Source organism: Ceratotherium simum, chromosome 2 (genome assembly GCF_057802395.1).
Source record: "Ceratotherium simum simum isolate JZ-2026a chromosome 2, ASM5780239v1, whole genome shotgun sequence".
In the NCBI taxonomy this organism is placed as follows: domain Eukaryota; kingdom Metazoa; phylum Chordata; class Mammalia; order Perissodactyla; family Rhinocerotidae; genus Ceratotherium; species Ceratotherium simum.
In genome coordinates, this window is record NC_141901.1 from 63,057,471 (window position 1) to 63,075,447 (window position 17,977).

The 17,977-nt window shown below is 32.1% G+C and overlaps 1 protein-coding gene and 1 long non-coding RNA gene across 3 annotated transcripts in view; one reads left to right on the forward strand and one right to left on the reverse strand.

Moving 5' to 3' along the window:
- Positions 1–17,577, forward strand: part of COL11A1 (collagen type XI alpha 1 chain) — a 207,612-nt gene extending 190,035 nt beyond the window's left edge. For both annotated transcript variants that reach the window (XM_087446492.1, XM_004420763.3), the window contains 10 exons: positions 3,776–3,829; positions 4,694–4,801; positions 5,298–5,351; positions 5,456–5,491; positions 5,584–5,637; positions 7,191–7,440; positions 10,798–10,910; positions 12,348–12,416; positions 14,511–14,744; positions 15,873–17,577. In XM_087446492.1, the coding sequence (XP_087302618.1) occupies positions 3,776–3,829; positions 4,694–4,801; positions 5,298–5,351; positions 5,456–5,491; positions 5,584–5,637; positions 7,191–7,440; positions 10,798–10,910; positions 12,348–12,416; positions 14,511–14,744; positions 15,873–16,019 (1,119 nt within the window). In that variant the 3' untranslated portion in view covers positions 16,020–17,577. The remainder of the gene's footprint in view (positions 1–3,775; positions 3,830–4,693; positions 4,802–5,297; positions 5,352–5,455; positions 5,492–5,583; positions 5,638–7,190; positions 7,441–10,797; positions 10,911–12,347; positions 12,417–14,510; positions 14,745–15,872) is intronic.
- LOC147918033 (uncharacterized) overlaps positions 1–17,977 on the reverse strand; it is a 1,004,068-nt gene that overhangs the window by 860,295 nt on the left and 125,796 nt on the right. The gene's annotated exons all lie outside the window — the stretch shown is intronic.

Consider the following 17,977-nt stretch of genomic DNA (forward strand, 5'->3'; position numbering starts at 1 on the left):
ACCTTAGTATTATCATATCTTCCTTCTTTTCACATACTGATAAAATAAAATACCTAATAGTATTATTTTTTGAAGCATAAATGCCTAAATAAATGGTTGGATGGGTTACTGAATTGCAGTTTGATTTTTTTAATGTGATATTTATACTATCTGTAAACAAGATTGAGATGTGTAGCAATCCATAATGATTAAGCAGGTTTAAACAACAAAGCATTTTCTTTCCACCAAATTAAGCATTATTTCAGAATATTACATTCTAAATAAAGTGTAGAATCTGCAGTTTCTTTAAACTTCAATGCATTAGAGTTTTGAGATAATACAAAGCAAATATTCTGTAAAGCATACTACTGCAGGGGAAAATGTGTATTCTAAACACTTAAGAATGTATCATTCCTGGTTTCCTGTTCACTTTATTACTTATAAATTATGTATTTCCCTAGAGTTTTTCAATTTACAATATTTTAAAGAGGAAATAGAAAATATGTATACTTGGAATAACATTTTTGTATGCAGAGTTGATATTTTTGATATGTTCCAGGTTCAGAGGGTTATTTATAACTGCTATCAGTATCATAACTTTACCAATTGCTGTTGCCAACTTATTAAAATGATAAGAGACTGATTTTGCTTGGCAAATTCCTGCTTAGATACAGTTATAATTTCATAGGAGATTATTAGCTTAGAGGAATTAATACTCATTTCCTCTAACTCCTTCATGAATAATATTTATAGAAACAATTTAAAATGCATTATAAACACAAATAATGTCTAGTATGCTTCTCATTAAGCCTGAGCAATTGGAATTCCTAGTATTTCTTCCTTTTTTTCCATTTTAGTTAGTACTATTAGAATGTTATGAGAAAGCTGATTGACAACCATCTGTAGCATATCAAAAAAGAATGATAATAATTAACATTTATATTATACTTCTCTGTTTATGCAGTGCTTTTGTAGGCCTGGTTTTTCTTTCATTTTCACAATACCATGACACAGTTATTATTAGAATGCTTTTATAAATAAAGCTCAGAGATAATAAGTAATAGATCCAAGATCATCCAACTAATGAGTGGTAGACTTGAGCCTCTGAATGATGTATGATTGGAATATTGATGCCCAGCAAGCAACACCCTATCAGTTATCTCACTTACAGCAAAATTTCTGTAAAGTGTATCACATGCCTGAAAGAGTTTGAATGTAAAATGAGAAGTGAAGAAAGAAAAAAGTCTGGCCTAATCTTTAGTTTCGTATTTTCAATCTAAAGAATGTGTTTACTTTTAACTGACATATCAATTTTAACCAATATTCTTAAATGGTTTCTGCTACTGGTACAAGTATATGATTCTTTGATACAATTACATTTTTGTTAGATTCTTTTTTCATGCTTTATTACATTACCTTGTTCTAATATATAGTCTTTGGCATCTATCCTGACATGACCTCAAGAAAATATTGTTTCCATTACTCATTTATATTATTCCTTTAAAAATATGCTATTTGGCAACATTATTTCCTAACTGATAATTCACCAGGCATTTCTGATGAGATCAGAAAAAAGTAGATGCAAAATATGTTCCCTTAATTTTTAAATTATTAAGCTAGTAGGACTAAATAGGTAATGTTTTTATTTTAACATAAATGAGATCCTTTGTGCTGTTCTGATTTGCACATTGATTTAACTGGATTTGGGACCTAATGCCATAGAGCCGTGATTCTTAAACCTTAATGTATATCAAACCTATGAAACAGATTGCTGGTATCTAACTCCAGAATTTCAGATTCAGTTGGTCTGAATGAGGCCTAAGAATTTGCTTTTCTAATTGGTTCACAGGTGATGTTAGTGCTGCTGGTCTGAGGACCACACTTTGAGATCCACTATGAGGGTGTGGTAAACTAAATGAAAGTCCAGTGTTAAAACCCAGCCTTAGAATATACTTGAAAGTGAATTTGGTAATTTCTTTGTAGGCTCCTTTTTGTCTGTCAAAGATTTAACAAGGTGGCATGATTGTTTATTTTTACACAAACCAGAATCTAAACTGAATTAATACAAATTTACGTCTGAGCATTAATATTTTTCTCCTCATTAGAAGAATATTATTAGGTGCATTCACATTTAAAATTGCACATACTTTCTATGAAAATCTATCTAATCTATCATTAATAGAATGATGTAGGGAAATTGTCCACTTTTTTATATCAATACTTACAGAATTTCAAATTCATTCATGAATTAAAACAAATATATCTAATAATAGATATTGTTACACAGGACCAATTTAGACTAACACTGTTCTTTCTTTCCTCTGATGTTTTGGATTTCAGTTTGAGGCATATACTTGAGAATAAGGAATGGAAAGAGCCCTTCTACTCAATCTCACAGTAGCCCCGTGAGATAGGAATTATAAGCCTCAATTTACAGATGAGAAAACTAAAGTTCTCTTTGGTTAGCTAATTTAAATTGCTAACAAGAGAGGCTGGCTTCTATCCCAAGTCTCTCCTATTCTGAACCCATACTTTTCATATTACTTAATGGTGCTTGGATCAGACCCATGGCTCTTAATACTTTAAATTCACAAAAATGGTGGACTGGGACTTAATGCGCTCTTTCATACCGAAGACTCAGAGTGTCTAGGTAGAGGGGAAAAAAATTACTCATGGCAGCCTTGTAGAAGATACAATAGTGAAGACTCATGCTATAGCTTGGTAAAAGTTAAAATAATTTGCTTTCTAAGTACCATGTTAAAAATCATTATTGAAATTATAATTAAAATAATCCAATTCAACCTAAATAATTCAAACTCTTAGAGAAACCATATGAATATTTTGCCTTTGTTTCTTGATGACTTCCTTGTTGCAGGCAGTAGTGACCTACATTCCCCAGCATTATCTAGTCCCCGATTTCATCAATCATATACTTACAAACCATCTGTTAGTGTCAGTTACACTTCTTCTGACAGAATCTGTTGCCTGCATAGTTTCACCTGTTGTAATTTCAGAACAAGGATCTTATTTTGTGTTGCCTTCAATTTTAAGTACACTTATTCTTATATAAAAAATTTGTTGAAAAGTCATCAATATGAATATTTCCACGGGTAGGGGTCAGGACTAACAGTTAGTTGCTAAAGTCATGCTGTGATTTTCATAAAAATATAATTTAGCATAAATGGATAAATGCCTTATCCTTGGACTATAAAAAAAGTTAAATTATTAAAATAAAGATACGATTATATGAAAAAAGTAAATTACTTGTTATTAAATTTGTAAATCATTTAGATAAGAGATTCAATTCAGGAATTTCAGCTAAAAATACTCTCTTGGGAGTTTACTTAAGAAAAGTGCTTATCAAAGGTCAATTGACTGTCAAAAGTTTATGAAGTTTTTAAAAAAATTTTCCTGGAAATATTGTAACCTTTGAATTTGAGTTTGGCACTGAAATATTTGGTTGAATGGATATATAATTTGGAAACACCTTCTTCTAAAATTAGTGTAATTAAAAATGTATCCTTTCTTCTCAATGGAATTAAACCATTTCCTATTTCTAACTTCATATTCATTTAATCAAAATTATCAATATTATGTTTTAGTATTATGGTTAAATATTAAGCTATGGAGTTTTAAACACAAAATATTATTTTGAATCCTGAAAAATAAACACCGATCATTATTAATTATGTTTGAACTCTATCACATTATCGAAACCAAACTTGCCCTGTGGCTAGTAACATGATTCTCTAATTCATACCTACTCTATGTATGTTTATTATTTCTCATTATTTAGGGACCTCCTGGCTTACCTGGGCTCAAAGGTGACCCCGGTTCCAAGGGTGAGAAGGTGAGAATAAAAGAATGTGTTATTACAATTTTGATATCCTAATAGAGACAATCATTTTGTAGATTAAAATCACTCAAAAGGAAATTTCAAATATCTGTATCATTCTAACCAAGGAAAAAGCTGTCAATCCTTAGCTTGACAGATCAGTTTAGAGAAAAGAAAATAGACAAAGTAATAGTGGAAAATGTTACCAGAATTCAGTTTTATATTTTCTCAATGTCCACTTGTAAGAACCATATGGAGTAAGCATTTGGTTATACTCAAATAACCAATCAGAAAATAAACAGACGGGATAAAAAAATGCCCGTTTTTAAACGTGAAAAAAAAAATTTAAACTACAATATCTTTCAAATGGTAATTTGATCTCCCAGAATGTAAGCTGAGTTACACCAAATAATTTTTAAAAATAAGCCTTTTTAGAATGGCATTCATATATTTTGGATTATTTTTAAGTCTCCAAATGTCTCTTAAAGACTGCAGAGTCTCTCTGAAGAATAGAAATCATTTCATATAAAATAAGATGCTTATTAAAATAATGAATTTTCAGTTGTTTATTTCACCAATATTACATATGGTCATTATTGGTCTTTTAGTTGAGGGAATTCCCTTTAAGTAAATGAAACACTAAAGATAATATTTTTAGAATGCATTTTATTCTATAATACTCCCAATCCTTAATAAGGGTCTCACTTAACGTAAGCAGTAAATGATCCTGTATTCCATTTAGAAAGGGTTGAAGTTTTTTATCTACATTTTTTTACTTTTATGTTTCATAAATTTAATGTGCAATTATTTTATGACTATAATTTAATATATGGTTGTAATTTATACATTGTTAAAATTTCTTTTCTCTGCCTTCCAAAGGGACATCCTGGTTTAATTGGCCTGATTGGTCCTCCGGGAGAACAAGGTGAAAAGGGTGACAGAGGCCTCCCTGGCACTCAGGGATCTCCAGGAGCAAAGGGAGATGGAGTGAGTAAAGATATCAATTATTTTCCTACTTCTTTCCAATCATAAACACACACACACAACTGCACACATTCCTTTAAATATGACCAAGGAAGTGATTTAGAGCGTCTTTATTCTAATCTCCTTAAGTCAATGGTGTTTTCAAAAAGAAATTTATTTAACCTTAGAGTAATTAAATTAAAAATATGACTTATGTTAGAAATCATAAAAATTACAGCTTAATAGTTAATTACACAAACATTTATTGAGTCCCCCACACATACAAATCTTTATTCTGAAGGCTGTAGGAATATAAAAAAATATATAGACATTACAGCAACATAAGAAAAAAAAACAATAAAGATTATCTTGCAAGTTATTTCTTAAATTCACAATGGAAAATTTTAGGCTATTCTTGTGTATCTTTGCATTCTCTAAATTTTCCATGTGTATTGTTATGCAAAACATGAGAATGGAATAGCTGAGAAAAGCTTTTTAATTTGGATGATTCTCTCTATAGGGAATTCCAGGTCCTGCTGGTCCCATAGGTCCACCTGGTCCTCCAGGCTTACCAGTAAGTACAAGACAATAGAATTTTATAAAGTAAACTTTTAAATATACCAAAGAGACACAAATTCTCCAGATTTTTATCTGCACTTTTGCCTTTGCATTTTCTAGGGTCCTCAAGGTCCAAAGGGCACCAAAGGCTCTACCGTAAGTATCTTTCCCTTTGGCGTTTTAATTTTTCAGTGAAGCCTACTCAAGTGCCTTATGCTCTGTTTATCTTCTTCTTTTCTTTCTAACAGGGCCCTGCGGGTCAGAAGGGTGACAGTGGCCTTCCAGGGCCTCCTGGGCCTCCAGTAAGTAACAAGAGTGATGTTCTGGCAGTTAGCATCCTGAGACTGCCAATAACTTCCCTGAATTTATAAGAAAGACGAAAAAGCACATTCTCTCAAAGTGCTGATTTCCTAGGAAATAGCGATTACATTAATTAAGTAATCAGCTCTACACGCCAAGACTTGTCTTTTAATTGGTTTTGCTCTTTGAATGTAAAGATACCTTAACTATATATTATAATCCTGTTTTTATTAGCTTTTCAAGAAAATCGGTTTTTTTTTTATGTCACATTTTCACGAAAGAGACTGATTGTATACCACAAAGATACATTTATACTTGACACTAGGAATAAAGACAAAAGTTCAGGTGCTTGGCATTTTTTTCCTACTGCATATGATGATAATAATAAAAGCGATAATAATAGCTACCATTTATTAATGCTGACATTTTCCAGGCTTCACACAACTGTTAAGTGATGGATCCACATGAAAAAAATTTAGTCTCCTTTGTCAAGCTTGTTTCCAAACTATATGTGTATTAGTTTGCTACCATAACAAAGTACCACAAACTAAGTGGCTTAAATAACAGAAATGTATTGTCTAACAATTCTAGAGACCGGAAGTCCTAGATCAAAGTGTCAGCAGCGTTGGTCCTTCTGAGTGCTGTCGGGGAAAGATGTGTTCAGACCTCTCTCCTTGGCTTGTGGAATGCTGTCTTCTCCTTCTGTCTCTTCACATCATCTTCTGTCCATGCTTGTCTCTGTGCTCAAATTTTCCCTTATTATAAAGTTACCAGTCCTTTTGGAATAGGACTTACCCTAATGCACTCATATTTATTAACTAACTATATCCACAGTGACTCCATTTCCAATCTTATTCTGAGGAACTGGGACTTAGGATTTCTACATATGAGTTTTTGTGGAACACTTTCAACCCATAAGAATATGGGTTAACTATATGGTATAGTTCTCCTCTCACACATATGTAGATTCTCCTCTTACACATATGTAGATTCAAGTCTGGTTGCATTTCTTTTAAGTTTGTTAATTTATAAAGATTTAAGTTATAAATATTTGAAACAAGCTAATATGTATTTTTAAAAGTTTATTGTATCATTATATAAATCATTATCAAGCACAATAGAGAACTCATTAGATAGCACAAGAACCTTAAAATGGTGTTTTAATCTTCAGAAACTAAAATCTAGCTGTAGAGATAGACGGTATAAATGAGAACTAATTAATAAATAAGAAAAAAACATATAAAACGTATGTCTACACAAATCTTTGCTACATTACTTGTCTAGAAAAAGATCCAGAAATCATCCAATTGTGTGCCTACCTCAGCATCTCCACTAGGTTCTTTTTTAAAGAACTTACAAAGTATATATACAAGGATATATATATGTATATATACATATATATAGTAGCAATTAGAGAAAACATTGAAAATAGGGAAAACATTGAAAAGCTAAGCCAACTATAATTTCTTATAACAATGACATAACCAGTAATAACTAATATCTGCAGTATATTTTACCTTAGGAAACACTTACATGCACATCATCTCTTTTACAGGGTCCGCCTGGTGAAGTCATTCAGCCTTTACCAATCCTGTCACCCAAAAAAACCAGAAGACACGCTGAAAGCCTGCAAGCAGATGCAGGCGATAATATTCTTGATTACTCGGATGGAATGGAGGAAATATTTGGTTCCCTCAATTCCTTGAAACAAGACATCGAGCATATGAAATTTCCAATGGGTACTCAGACCAACCCAGCCCGAACTTGCAAAGACCTGCAGCTCAGCCATCCTGATTTCCCAGATGGTATGTTAGTTAATAACACAGGACACAGCGAATGTACTGAGCCTCTAAGTTACTGAGGTGCCTTGTCAGCTCATTAATTCTAGTTAAATGTTTAGTATAGTCTCTAAATAACACTAAAGCAAATGATTATTAATTCCAATCTTATAGACAGAAAAAGTCATTTATAGTGCTTAATTCAAGAGCTGCTTTGGAAAATCTTTGTCTTTTAAATAAGATTTCATTAAATTATGATAAGATCATTTTTGGATGATTATAGATAACACAAATGCACTTTGCCTTGTACTAACTGTCATAGAACGGGTTTTATGTGTGTACACACATGTGCATATTACTATATAATTATTTGTATCCTATATCTTAACTTACTTTACATTAGTATAAGTAAAATTAACACGATTAAATAGCATAGCTAAATCATATCTGACCTATCAGTTTAGCAATGATTTCATGAACAGAATATTTAAGAATTAGGATGGCTTGGGGCAAAAATTTACTTCATTGATCCACAAATAACCAGAACAACTGTGAACAATTTATTTGTAATAATAATCAGGATAATTTTTTATATCTACTATTTGACAAAACTTTTACTTACCCTTCTGAGAAGGGAACCTGACTTTCAAGTATCCTAAGTTAGTTGACTAAACTCACACAATTACTAAATTAACAAGGGGCAGATATTTATCTTGTTTTAAGTCTCCTTCTTTATGTGGAAATACTTTGCCACTCTTTTTACTCTCAGGCAATATTATTATTATTATTTTTATGCTGAGGAAGATTAGCCCTGAGCTAACATCTGTGCCAGTCTTCCTCTATTTTGTATGTGGGTCGCCACCGTAGCAGGGCTGACAAGTAGCGTAGGTCTGCACCTGGGATCCAAACCCGCGAACACAGGCAGAGCAAGCTGAACTTAACCACTATGCCATGGGGCCAGCCCCAAGCAATATTGTTTTGCACTGTAAATCATCTAATGAATGTTATAACTGAGATCTAAATAACTCAGTACAGATAGAAAAGTTTAATGCAATTCAGAAACAGCCACCACCGTAAATGTCATAAAATCCTCCTATCTTAATCAAGCCCCGCCTGTTAAAACTGAAACAGAGGTAGTTATTAAGGGTCCTATACAAACTGGTATCCAAGGTCTTCAAATTTATAATGTGTTCATTTAAAAAAGATATGTTTAGTTCGATATTAATTCAGAGATTTATAAAGAGAATGGCTCACACTTCTGATCTAGCTAAGATAATCAAACATAATTGAAAATCAAATGTAAAAGATGACATGTACTGAGTTACAAAACAACATAGGATTAATTAGAACCTGAGCAGTCAAGAAAACGTTTTGTAAATTTTGGGAATGGAAAACTCACTGTGGACTATGATTCCCTGTGTTTTCCGTATAATAACTAGCTTTATTAATTCTTTAGTGTGTTAATTAATCACAACTATTTATTTATTTAGCAGTGCCAGGCACTGTTCTTCATACAGAGATTCACAGATAAACAGAAGGAATAATGCCTTCAGGCTATTATTACCTAATGATGGAGACAGAAAAACCATACGTATTAATAATAGCATATTATGACAGATACTATGAAAACAACTGAGTATTTAGATAATTAAGGGATAATTCCATTTTGGATAAATAGGATGTTGAGAAGGTAACATTTAAGCTGAAGAGATAAAGATAAAGCTGAAGTTTAAAGAAATAGCCAGTCATGCAGAGAATCAAAACGGTATTCCAGGCAGAGGGTATGGGACATTTGCCAAGCTTTGAAGAAGACAGGATCTTGGTGTCTTCAAGGAACTGAAAGTAAGTCTCTATGGCTGAACAATAGTGAGCAAAGGAAAAAGGAAAATGACTTGAAGTGATGTGGAAGGAAGCAAGATGGAATCAAAGGAGGCTGGTTAAGAAGCTGTTGGATTATTCTAGGCGAGAGATTATGGTCTCCTGATTTAGGAATGTGACATAGAAATAGGAGATGAATAAATTAGAAACAAATTGAACATAGTATCCATACTATACTGAATCTATTGAACAAAGGTATCTTAGTAATTAAGCTATTAACATGTTATTTGAAAGAATGTTTAATGACAATGTTAACCGAATAAAACAAGATAAAAATAGTGTTTACCATAGAATTCAAAATTATATATTCCTAAAAACCCTAAGAAATATCAAAGATTAAGAGTGATTATTCTGGTTGGTAAAATCTTTGGATGATTTTTATTTTCTTGTATATTTTTTCCAGAGAATTTCAGTTTGTTCCAGATGTGAATTTATTAATGGTATAATCAGAAAAAGTATAAATGTTTTTGTTAAATGATATATTTAAAGTTACTGACATATATTAGAAGCTTATTGACTAGTAGAGTACTTTCCCTGTTTATATACAGTAGTAGTAAAAGATAAAGCAAACTGGCATTGGATTCTCAAGAGTTCCAGTTCTAAGCTAAGCAGTTGGAGCTTTTACAATGTTAAAAGTTCATAACCAGTGGATTGATATAATTCAAATTAATATTTGAAATGAAGTGGCAGCATGAAAAATGGTAGGAGAGAAGCACGGTAATCATCACATGTGTATCAATTCTGACTCCCAATAACTCTCGTTAACGAAAACCATATTGTCAATTATGTAAACAATATATTTATGTTACTCCCACTACTTACCATCTTTACTTACCCAGCACCAAATTAATGCTCATGATCATTCACATGATAAATTTTTTTCTGCACCATTTAGATAATGGCATCAATAGCAAACTACATTTAAATATATGAAATAGACCTTCTTCTTAGGATCCCATTCAAAGGGAGAGTACATTTACTACAAGAAGAAGTTTTCGCTATAAAGTAATGCAAAAGTATGATCCTTGAGGCTAAGTAGATACTATCACCTCCATTGTTACAGATGAATAAAGCAAGAAAAATATATTGATTATTATACTCAGATTATTTAAGTAGTAAATAATACATATGGGATTTAGGGTCAAGTATATCTGATTCCAATGTGCAAGCAAATTATTACACATAAATAGAATGTTAATATTTGAGGAGGTGACATTTAAGCTGAAACCTAAAAGTAATAGGCATGCTAAGAATTAAAGAGGGTGTTCCAAGCCTAGTGTATAGGGGCATTTGCAAAGCTTTGAGGCAGACAAAACAAAGGATCGCTCTTTAACTATTCAAACGTATACCCCAATATGACCAAAAGCATAAAAGGAATTCACGTAGGAAAAGATCTATGAATATTCATTTTTAGTTATTTCTCTTTCTAATAAAATTTCATATATAATGCATTTGATTTTTGATATAAATGCATTTAAAAATGATATTTTTTTTTCCTCCTTCTAGGTGAATATTGGATTGATCCTAACCAAGGTTGCTCAGGAGATTCTTTCAAAGTTTACTGTAATTTCACGTCTGGTGGTGAGACTTGCATTTATCCAGACAAAAAATCTGAGGGAGTAAGTACCAATCTGTTTTGGTGGTGACTGTTGACAGTTCCTGCCATGTTTTTGCAATATTGAACTAAACAGAAAAATTATACTGTCATACTTTCATTTATCTGCTTTTCTTACAGGGTAATTAGAGCATTTCATTTGCATAAACATGAATAAAGCACCAAAGTGATGCACAGAGTTAACAAATACTTTTCTCCTTTATTTTTTACCCAGATGTATTCTTTATGCACCTGCTTGCTCTCTAAAATTCTATGGCTTTCCATGACACAGCACAGCTGATTCTCAGTTTTTAGTGCACGTATAGTGTTCTTCATTCTAATTACCACATGGGAGAACTCACAGCTGTGTATTATGCTCAAAATACACAACTTTATAAAGAATTTATCTTTTACATGAAATAAGAATATTCTCCAGACTTGTGTACTTTTTAAATGTTTAGTCTCTTCAAACACATTTCTTGATTTTCACCTAGCAGTATCAATATATTCGAGTTCTATCTTTAAAGCTAAAGGCAAATTATTAATATAAGGAAAGATTTTTCACTAGCATAATTATATTCTCCAAACATTTTATAGGTGGGAAATTTTGCTTTTATTTGTATTCTTTTAATAAATCACATTCTTCTTGCCCCACATGGTGTGGGCATACAGGGGCACAGAAACTCCTTAAGGCAAAACAAGTAGCTTCATGTGTGGCTACTCTCTTTAGGAGAGAAGTTAAGTTTGTAAGCAAAAGATGGGCAGAAGGAGTAGGAAACAAAGCAACTTCTGTTTCCGAACCACCCTTAGCAGGTAGCAAAGCATAATAAAGCTCCTCTAGCCCCCAAAGAAATGTGGGAAAATGGAAAATGCCTCCTCTTACACTGATTACTGGAATTCCCTATAGTGAGGCCTTACATACCCTTATATTTTGCTGATCTTTGCAAAGCAAAACAATAAATGCACATCTATAAAAGATTCTAAACATTCTTCTCAGCAGGGAATGATTAAGCTTGCTTTTTGCCAATGACTTTTCCATAGCATCCCGCCCTTAGTTACTGGCTGGATACTGTCCGGGCGGCTCCCTTGGCTACAGAATACTGTTGGAACCTGCCTTGATGGCTGATGTCAATAAGCATTTCGAGCGTTTCCTTTGCAAGGGGTTACCAAAGAGTTACACCAATGTCCACTACAGTCCTTTTTGCCTTTACAGGGTTATTTCCCCCCTTCTTCTTTTTGAGCAATTAAACAAAAAAAGGAAGAAAATGACTCAGTCTTCACTAAAAGGGAATTCACAGGATCGCTCTCAAATTTTGCTCTTTATCTCATTTTGTGAAATCCAGGGGAGACCATTTTAAAAGCTCTTTAGCATCTTAGTCTTGCTGAAAATTACTGATATATACATAAACAATACTGCTCATGATTTTTACGTACTTTCTAATTTCATGTTCCTTTGCATCAGGTGAGAATTTCATCATGGCCAAAGGAGAAACCAGGAAGCTGGTTTAGTGAATTTAAGAGAGGAAAACTGGTATGTTCTTACCTCAGCATGAAATGCTTTATCTTTGAGCTTCATAAATGAAGCTCAAATTATGTATCTCTATACCTTGACTGTGAAAGTCTAAATTATACTAAGCAGAATTCCATGTGTTCTCTTGTTTGCTCCATCTATATCTTTTAGTCCACTGTGGTATTTTAGAGAAGTCTAAAATTTTTCAAGTATCAAAATAAGTGGAAATATACTAAATTTACTAAAATAATATGATCAAATAAAGTATGCATTTTATTAAATACCTGAGATGGACATCATGAAATGGCTTATGTTAGAAATATCAGGGATAGAACACATAATATCTATTTGGTATCTCTGACTCCAATTATTTCATTTTCTTTTCGCTTGAAACCCAATTTATTCTTTGTTCTCCATTTCAATGAAAACTTTTGGAATGTGAAATGTTTTCTGATTGCTGCATTTGGAAAAAGTGAACTGACTGGCCTGACTTTTTATTTGTGTTATAGTACAAGTTTACTTAGATATTTCTGTACAATTACTAGTTCACTGTTAATAATTTTCTAGAGATATTTTAAGATTAGATGCCAAAACTAAATTTGTATTTAAAACTGTTTAAAAATATATGTTTAAAATATTAATTAGAATGTATTCAAATTAAAGTTTCTCACCTATCCAGATAATTTTTCAACTTAATGTTTTTAAAAAAGCTATTATTTTCCATTGGTGACTATTTATACAGTCATTATCCTATAAAAACCTAGACATATTAATTAACAACTTTCGGTGATGTTTTCTACTGGACGTAATTCTCTCGTTCAGTCTTCAAGTTACATGTTAAATATCCATGTTACATTCCTATCCTCATATGAGTTAAAAATACATACACAGATACAACTGTGTACAGTTTTTTTTTTGTTTTGTTTTCCTTAGAATGCATTTTCCAAATAGTTTTTTTCCTCCAGCCTTACAAGGATCCTCATCATCTGAGCCATTAATCAGCAAGGATTAAGTAAAATCAACAATAAGGAAGAAAGTCATAGATAACTGCCTTTATATTGACAATCTATAATCTTGGTGAATTTCTTACTTATTTTTTTAAAAATCTAGGTTTATATCTTTCAGCTGATCCCTGATATTTCAATTATACCCAATAAAACAATTTATGAATTTGATAAAAGAGACAGTTTTTAATAATTTGCAATTAAGGCTGTTTTCTTTTGCTCGAAATACAAAATAGGTATTTATCAACTCAACAGATACTCACTTGCATTGTCTTGGGCGTTGTGCTCGGTGATGATGATACAATGATGAATAAGTACGTCATTTAAGAATAGACAAACAGGGCCGGCCCCGTGGCTTAGTGGTTAAGTGCATGCGCTCTGCTGCTGGTGGCCAGGGTTCGCAACCCGGGTGTGCACTGACGCACTGCTTCTCCGGCTGTGCTGAGGCCGTGTCCCACATACAGCAACTAGAAGGATGTGCAGCTATGACATACAACTATCTACTGGGGCTTTGGGGGAAAAAATAAAATCTTTAAAAAAAAAAAAAAAGAATAGACAAACAGGCAGGTCCCTACTGAAAATTAGAAGACCAAAAATGCCCTAGAAGACTACGGCCCCAAAATGAGAAATGCAGGAATATGTTTAAAGATTTGGGTTAGGTAGATATACTATGAAATTTTTTAAAGGAGTAGGCAAAAATCAAACAATATAGAAATAGTTAACCATTGCATTGCACTGAAATTCTTGAGATTTCATTGTTTCACTATTTTACCACTCTATCATTTAAAAAGATAAACAAGTATAACGAAAATTTCTTGGAAAAAAAAGCATTTTCTTTTTTACAATTTTTGCTGATTAGGAAACTGAAACATGGAAATAAAGTGATTTTTTTCAAAGATGAGTACTGCTTACAGTAACCCAGGTGGGAATACAATCTTGATTTCATAAAATCCTGTCTCTAGGTCTTCTGACCCTCAATGCACACTTTCTTTCAGTAAGTTAAAATGAGTCTGTTGAGCAATCTGCATGCTTGTGGATTACAGTTCACTCTCCATAATAATTTTATTTTTTTATAACATGAAAGAGTCTTTATGTGTCTTTTTATTCCCAGCTTTCCTATTTAGATATTGAAGGCAATTCCATTAATATGGTGCAAATGACATTCCTGAAGCTGCTGACTGCCTCTGCTCGGCAAAATTTCACCTACAACTGTCATCAGTCAGTAGCCTGGTATGATGTGTCATCAGGAAGTTATGACAAAGCTCTTCGGTTCCTGGGATCGAATGATGAGGAGATGTCCTATGACAATAACCCTTACATCAAAGCACTGTATGATGGCTGTGCGGTAAGTACGATCTCTGCTTGCCTTCTCTCACAGAGGAAGAGGCAGTATGTAACCATCTCAGTTTGGTCCTAAGTCAGATCTCTCTCATGAAATGGATGTCAGGGGTTATTAAGATTTGATGCTTAACATTGACATATTAAAATGTATATTAGAAACCATTAATGTTCACACGTTAATGTATACACACATTGTGTGTATATGCACATATACAAACAGAAGCTCTGAAACATACATGTAGGCACATTTTTAAAGCCATAACAGAAGGTAATCTTAGATCCTATGTTATTTTTATGGAATTATTCTTATTATTTGAATACTATTATAGCTAGTTATTCTTGAAATGACAAAAAAATAAAAAATCTTATTTCATTTGCCTCCTTAATCCGTGATTCTAAAATGAGAGATAAAGGAATCACCATTATGCCATTTATGCCACAGATAATTCTTACCCCTGTATTTTGTTTATGGGGAGCTTGTTGATTCATACTGTGTAACACCAGTTTAGGAAACTATTATTATTTTTGTTACTTTTATCCTCTGGAACTATCTTTTTCACACATATGGGAATTCCATATAAGAAAATGGTCCATAGAGCACCCTAAAAAAGCTCATTGTTTTAGCTGAGTGTTGATGACTGAAGAGAAGTCACAATTACAAATAAATAGGCCCATGCCTTCAACAAAATGATAGTGCAGACGTAGATCAGAGAAGAGAAAATAGAGCAAATTAAAGGAACAAGTGTTCCTTACACTGTATATCTTAATTACATTTATAATGGTAAGTATATTATTTATATATGGTATGACCCAATATCAACATCAATTTTCATATTAAACTGTATTTATCAAGTCGATAAGATTTGCTTCAACTCTGCAATATATTAGAGTATTACAGTTGAGTAATTACAGCTAAATATTAAATGTAATTGTAACATTCAAAATTTAAAACTACATATGACATCAGTGATATCAAGAAGAGTTTATTATTACATAGATAATAGAAAATTTGTTTTTCTACTCTCTTCTTTCTTACCTTTTTACATCCATTCAAAGGCTTAAGAAAAAAATAGCATATATGTTAAAAATATGAAATGATTGTATAACTTTTTATTTCTGCTCAACTTTACAGTCCAGAAAAGGCTATGAAAAGACTGTCATTGAAATCAACACACCGAAAATTGATCAAGTACCTATTGTTGACGTAATGATCAATGACTTTGGTGATCAGAATCAGAAGTTTGGATTTGAAGTTGGCCCTGTTTGTTTTCTTGGCTAAGATTAGGACAAAGAACATATGAAATCAACAGAAAATATACCTTGGTGCCACCAACCCATTTTATGCCACATGCAAGTTTTGAATAAGGATAATATAGAAAACAACTGGCCAGTACATATGTACCAATTAGGAAATACTTATGCCCTTGTGGGGACAGAATCACATGACAAAAGGTTTGAAAATCATAAAAATATAAGATAGTGTGGCTGAGATGGAAACAGGCCTTATTTTTTATTCCCAATTTTCATCTCTCTTTTTCCTATTTGGATTTCTTTGGTGCTGTAGAAAAAAAAAGAGAAAAATATATATTCATAAAAGATATGGTGCTCATTCCCATCCATCAAAGATGTGCTAAAATAGTGTGTTTAATAAATTGTAATTATTTTGTGTACAGCTCTATACTGTTATCTATGTGTCCATTTCCAAAACTTGCACGTGTCTCGGAATTCCATCTGACTCTAATTTCATGACAATTGCAGAACTATGATGGCAATAAATATATGTATGATGAAAAAATAAAGTTGCAATTTCTCAAGACTCTAATTTTCTTTCTTTGATTAATAATAAAATCCCTTTGTATATATTGATGTTGACGAGTTCAATTATTTGATGTCGCCAACAAATTTCTCAGAGGGCAAAAACCTGGAAGACTTTCGGAAGCACACTCCGATCAACTCTTCTCTACTGACAGTAACTTTGCTGAATTTCAGCCAGAAATATCATGCATTTTGATGCTTTATTCAATGCTATACCTCAACCTTTTTCTTTCTAGAGTCCAGGATTTCACAGGATACTTGTATATATGGAAAACAAGCAAGTTTCTATTTTTGGACAGGAAAATGTGTATGAGAATTTTCACAAAGTGATGCCTCCATTAAGCAAACAATCAGATGTACAACTTTTTTATTGCCTTGTCTCATCTCATTGTTTTCCATGTGCTTCAGTCATGCAGGTTAATATTAACAGATGAAACTAAGCAATTATTTATGGATTTGTGCATTGTTAGATTTTTTAATCAATCAACTTCTTGAATTTGATTCTATGTTGCATATTATAATACTCTCAAATATTATTTTACCTGCATCTGCCCAACAAATATTATTTCTTTTCTTTAAGATAATATCATACATTATTTGACCTACCTAATTGCTAAATAACATATGGGTGGACTGTTAATAACAGTGCTTGTTTTAAAACTCGTACTTATTAAAAACAATCAAAACATTTTTTTCCACTAAGGTATGTTCTTTCAGGTAGCTTGAAATAGCAGTAAAATTTAAAAATTACAAACTGAACTTTGTATCTATTTTAAGTAATATATGTAAGACTTGAAATAAATGTTTTATTATTCCTTATATGAAGTGTTAAATTAATTGTTACCAGACTCCACTGGAACATTTTCAACTGATAATTTATCATGAAAGAGTATACCTGTAATATTGAAATTAAAACATGAACATTTGTCATTCAGAAGTTCTTTTATTTTTGAAATCAAGTTTGTAAATGTCCTTTAAAGAAGGGAAATATGAATCGTATAAATAAACTCAAGTCTTGTCTACCTGGATTGGTCATTCTCTTTCTTAAATAGGTTCCAAATTACCGTCTATTGCAGAAAGGCTTTCGATTCTGTTTCTTGACCATCCAGATTAGAATAGTTTTACACTTTTGTATACAAGTATTATCCTTCCGAGATAAGTTGTTCAAATTCTCCGTATGTCTAAAATAAAAACACCACATGGTAATAGTCTACCTACAAAATAAAGATAGGTTATATTTAAAATTTCAAAGAGATACCTTTTTATAATTAAATATTTTAAAAGTCCCAGACATATGTTCCTAATTTCAACATTAGAAATATTTCCAGATCTTTTTATTTGAAATATAGTCTCTAAATTATACATAAGTTAATATTGTTAATCAAGAGACATTCTATACATCAGACAATTTACTTTAGTGAA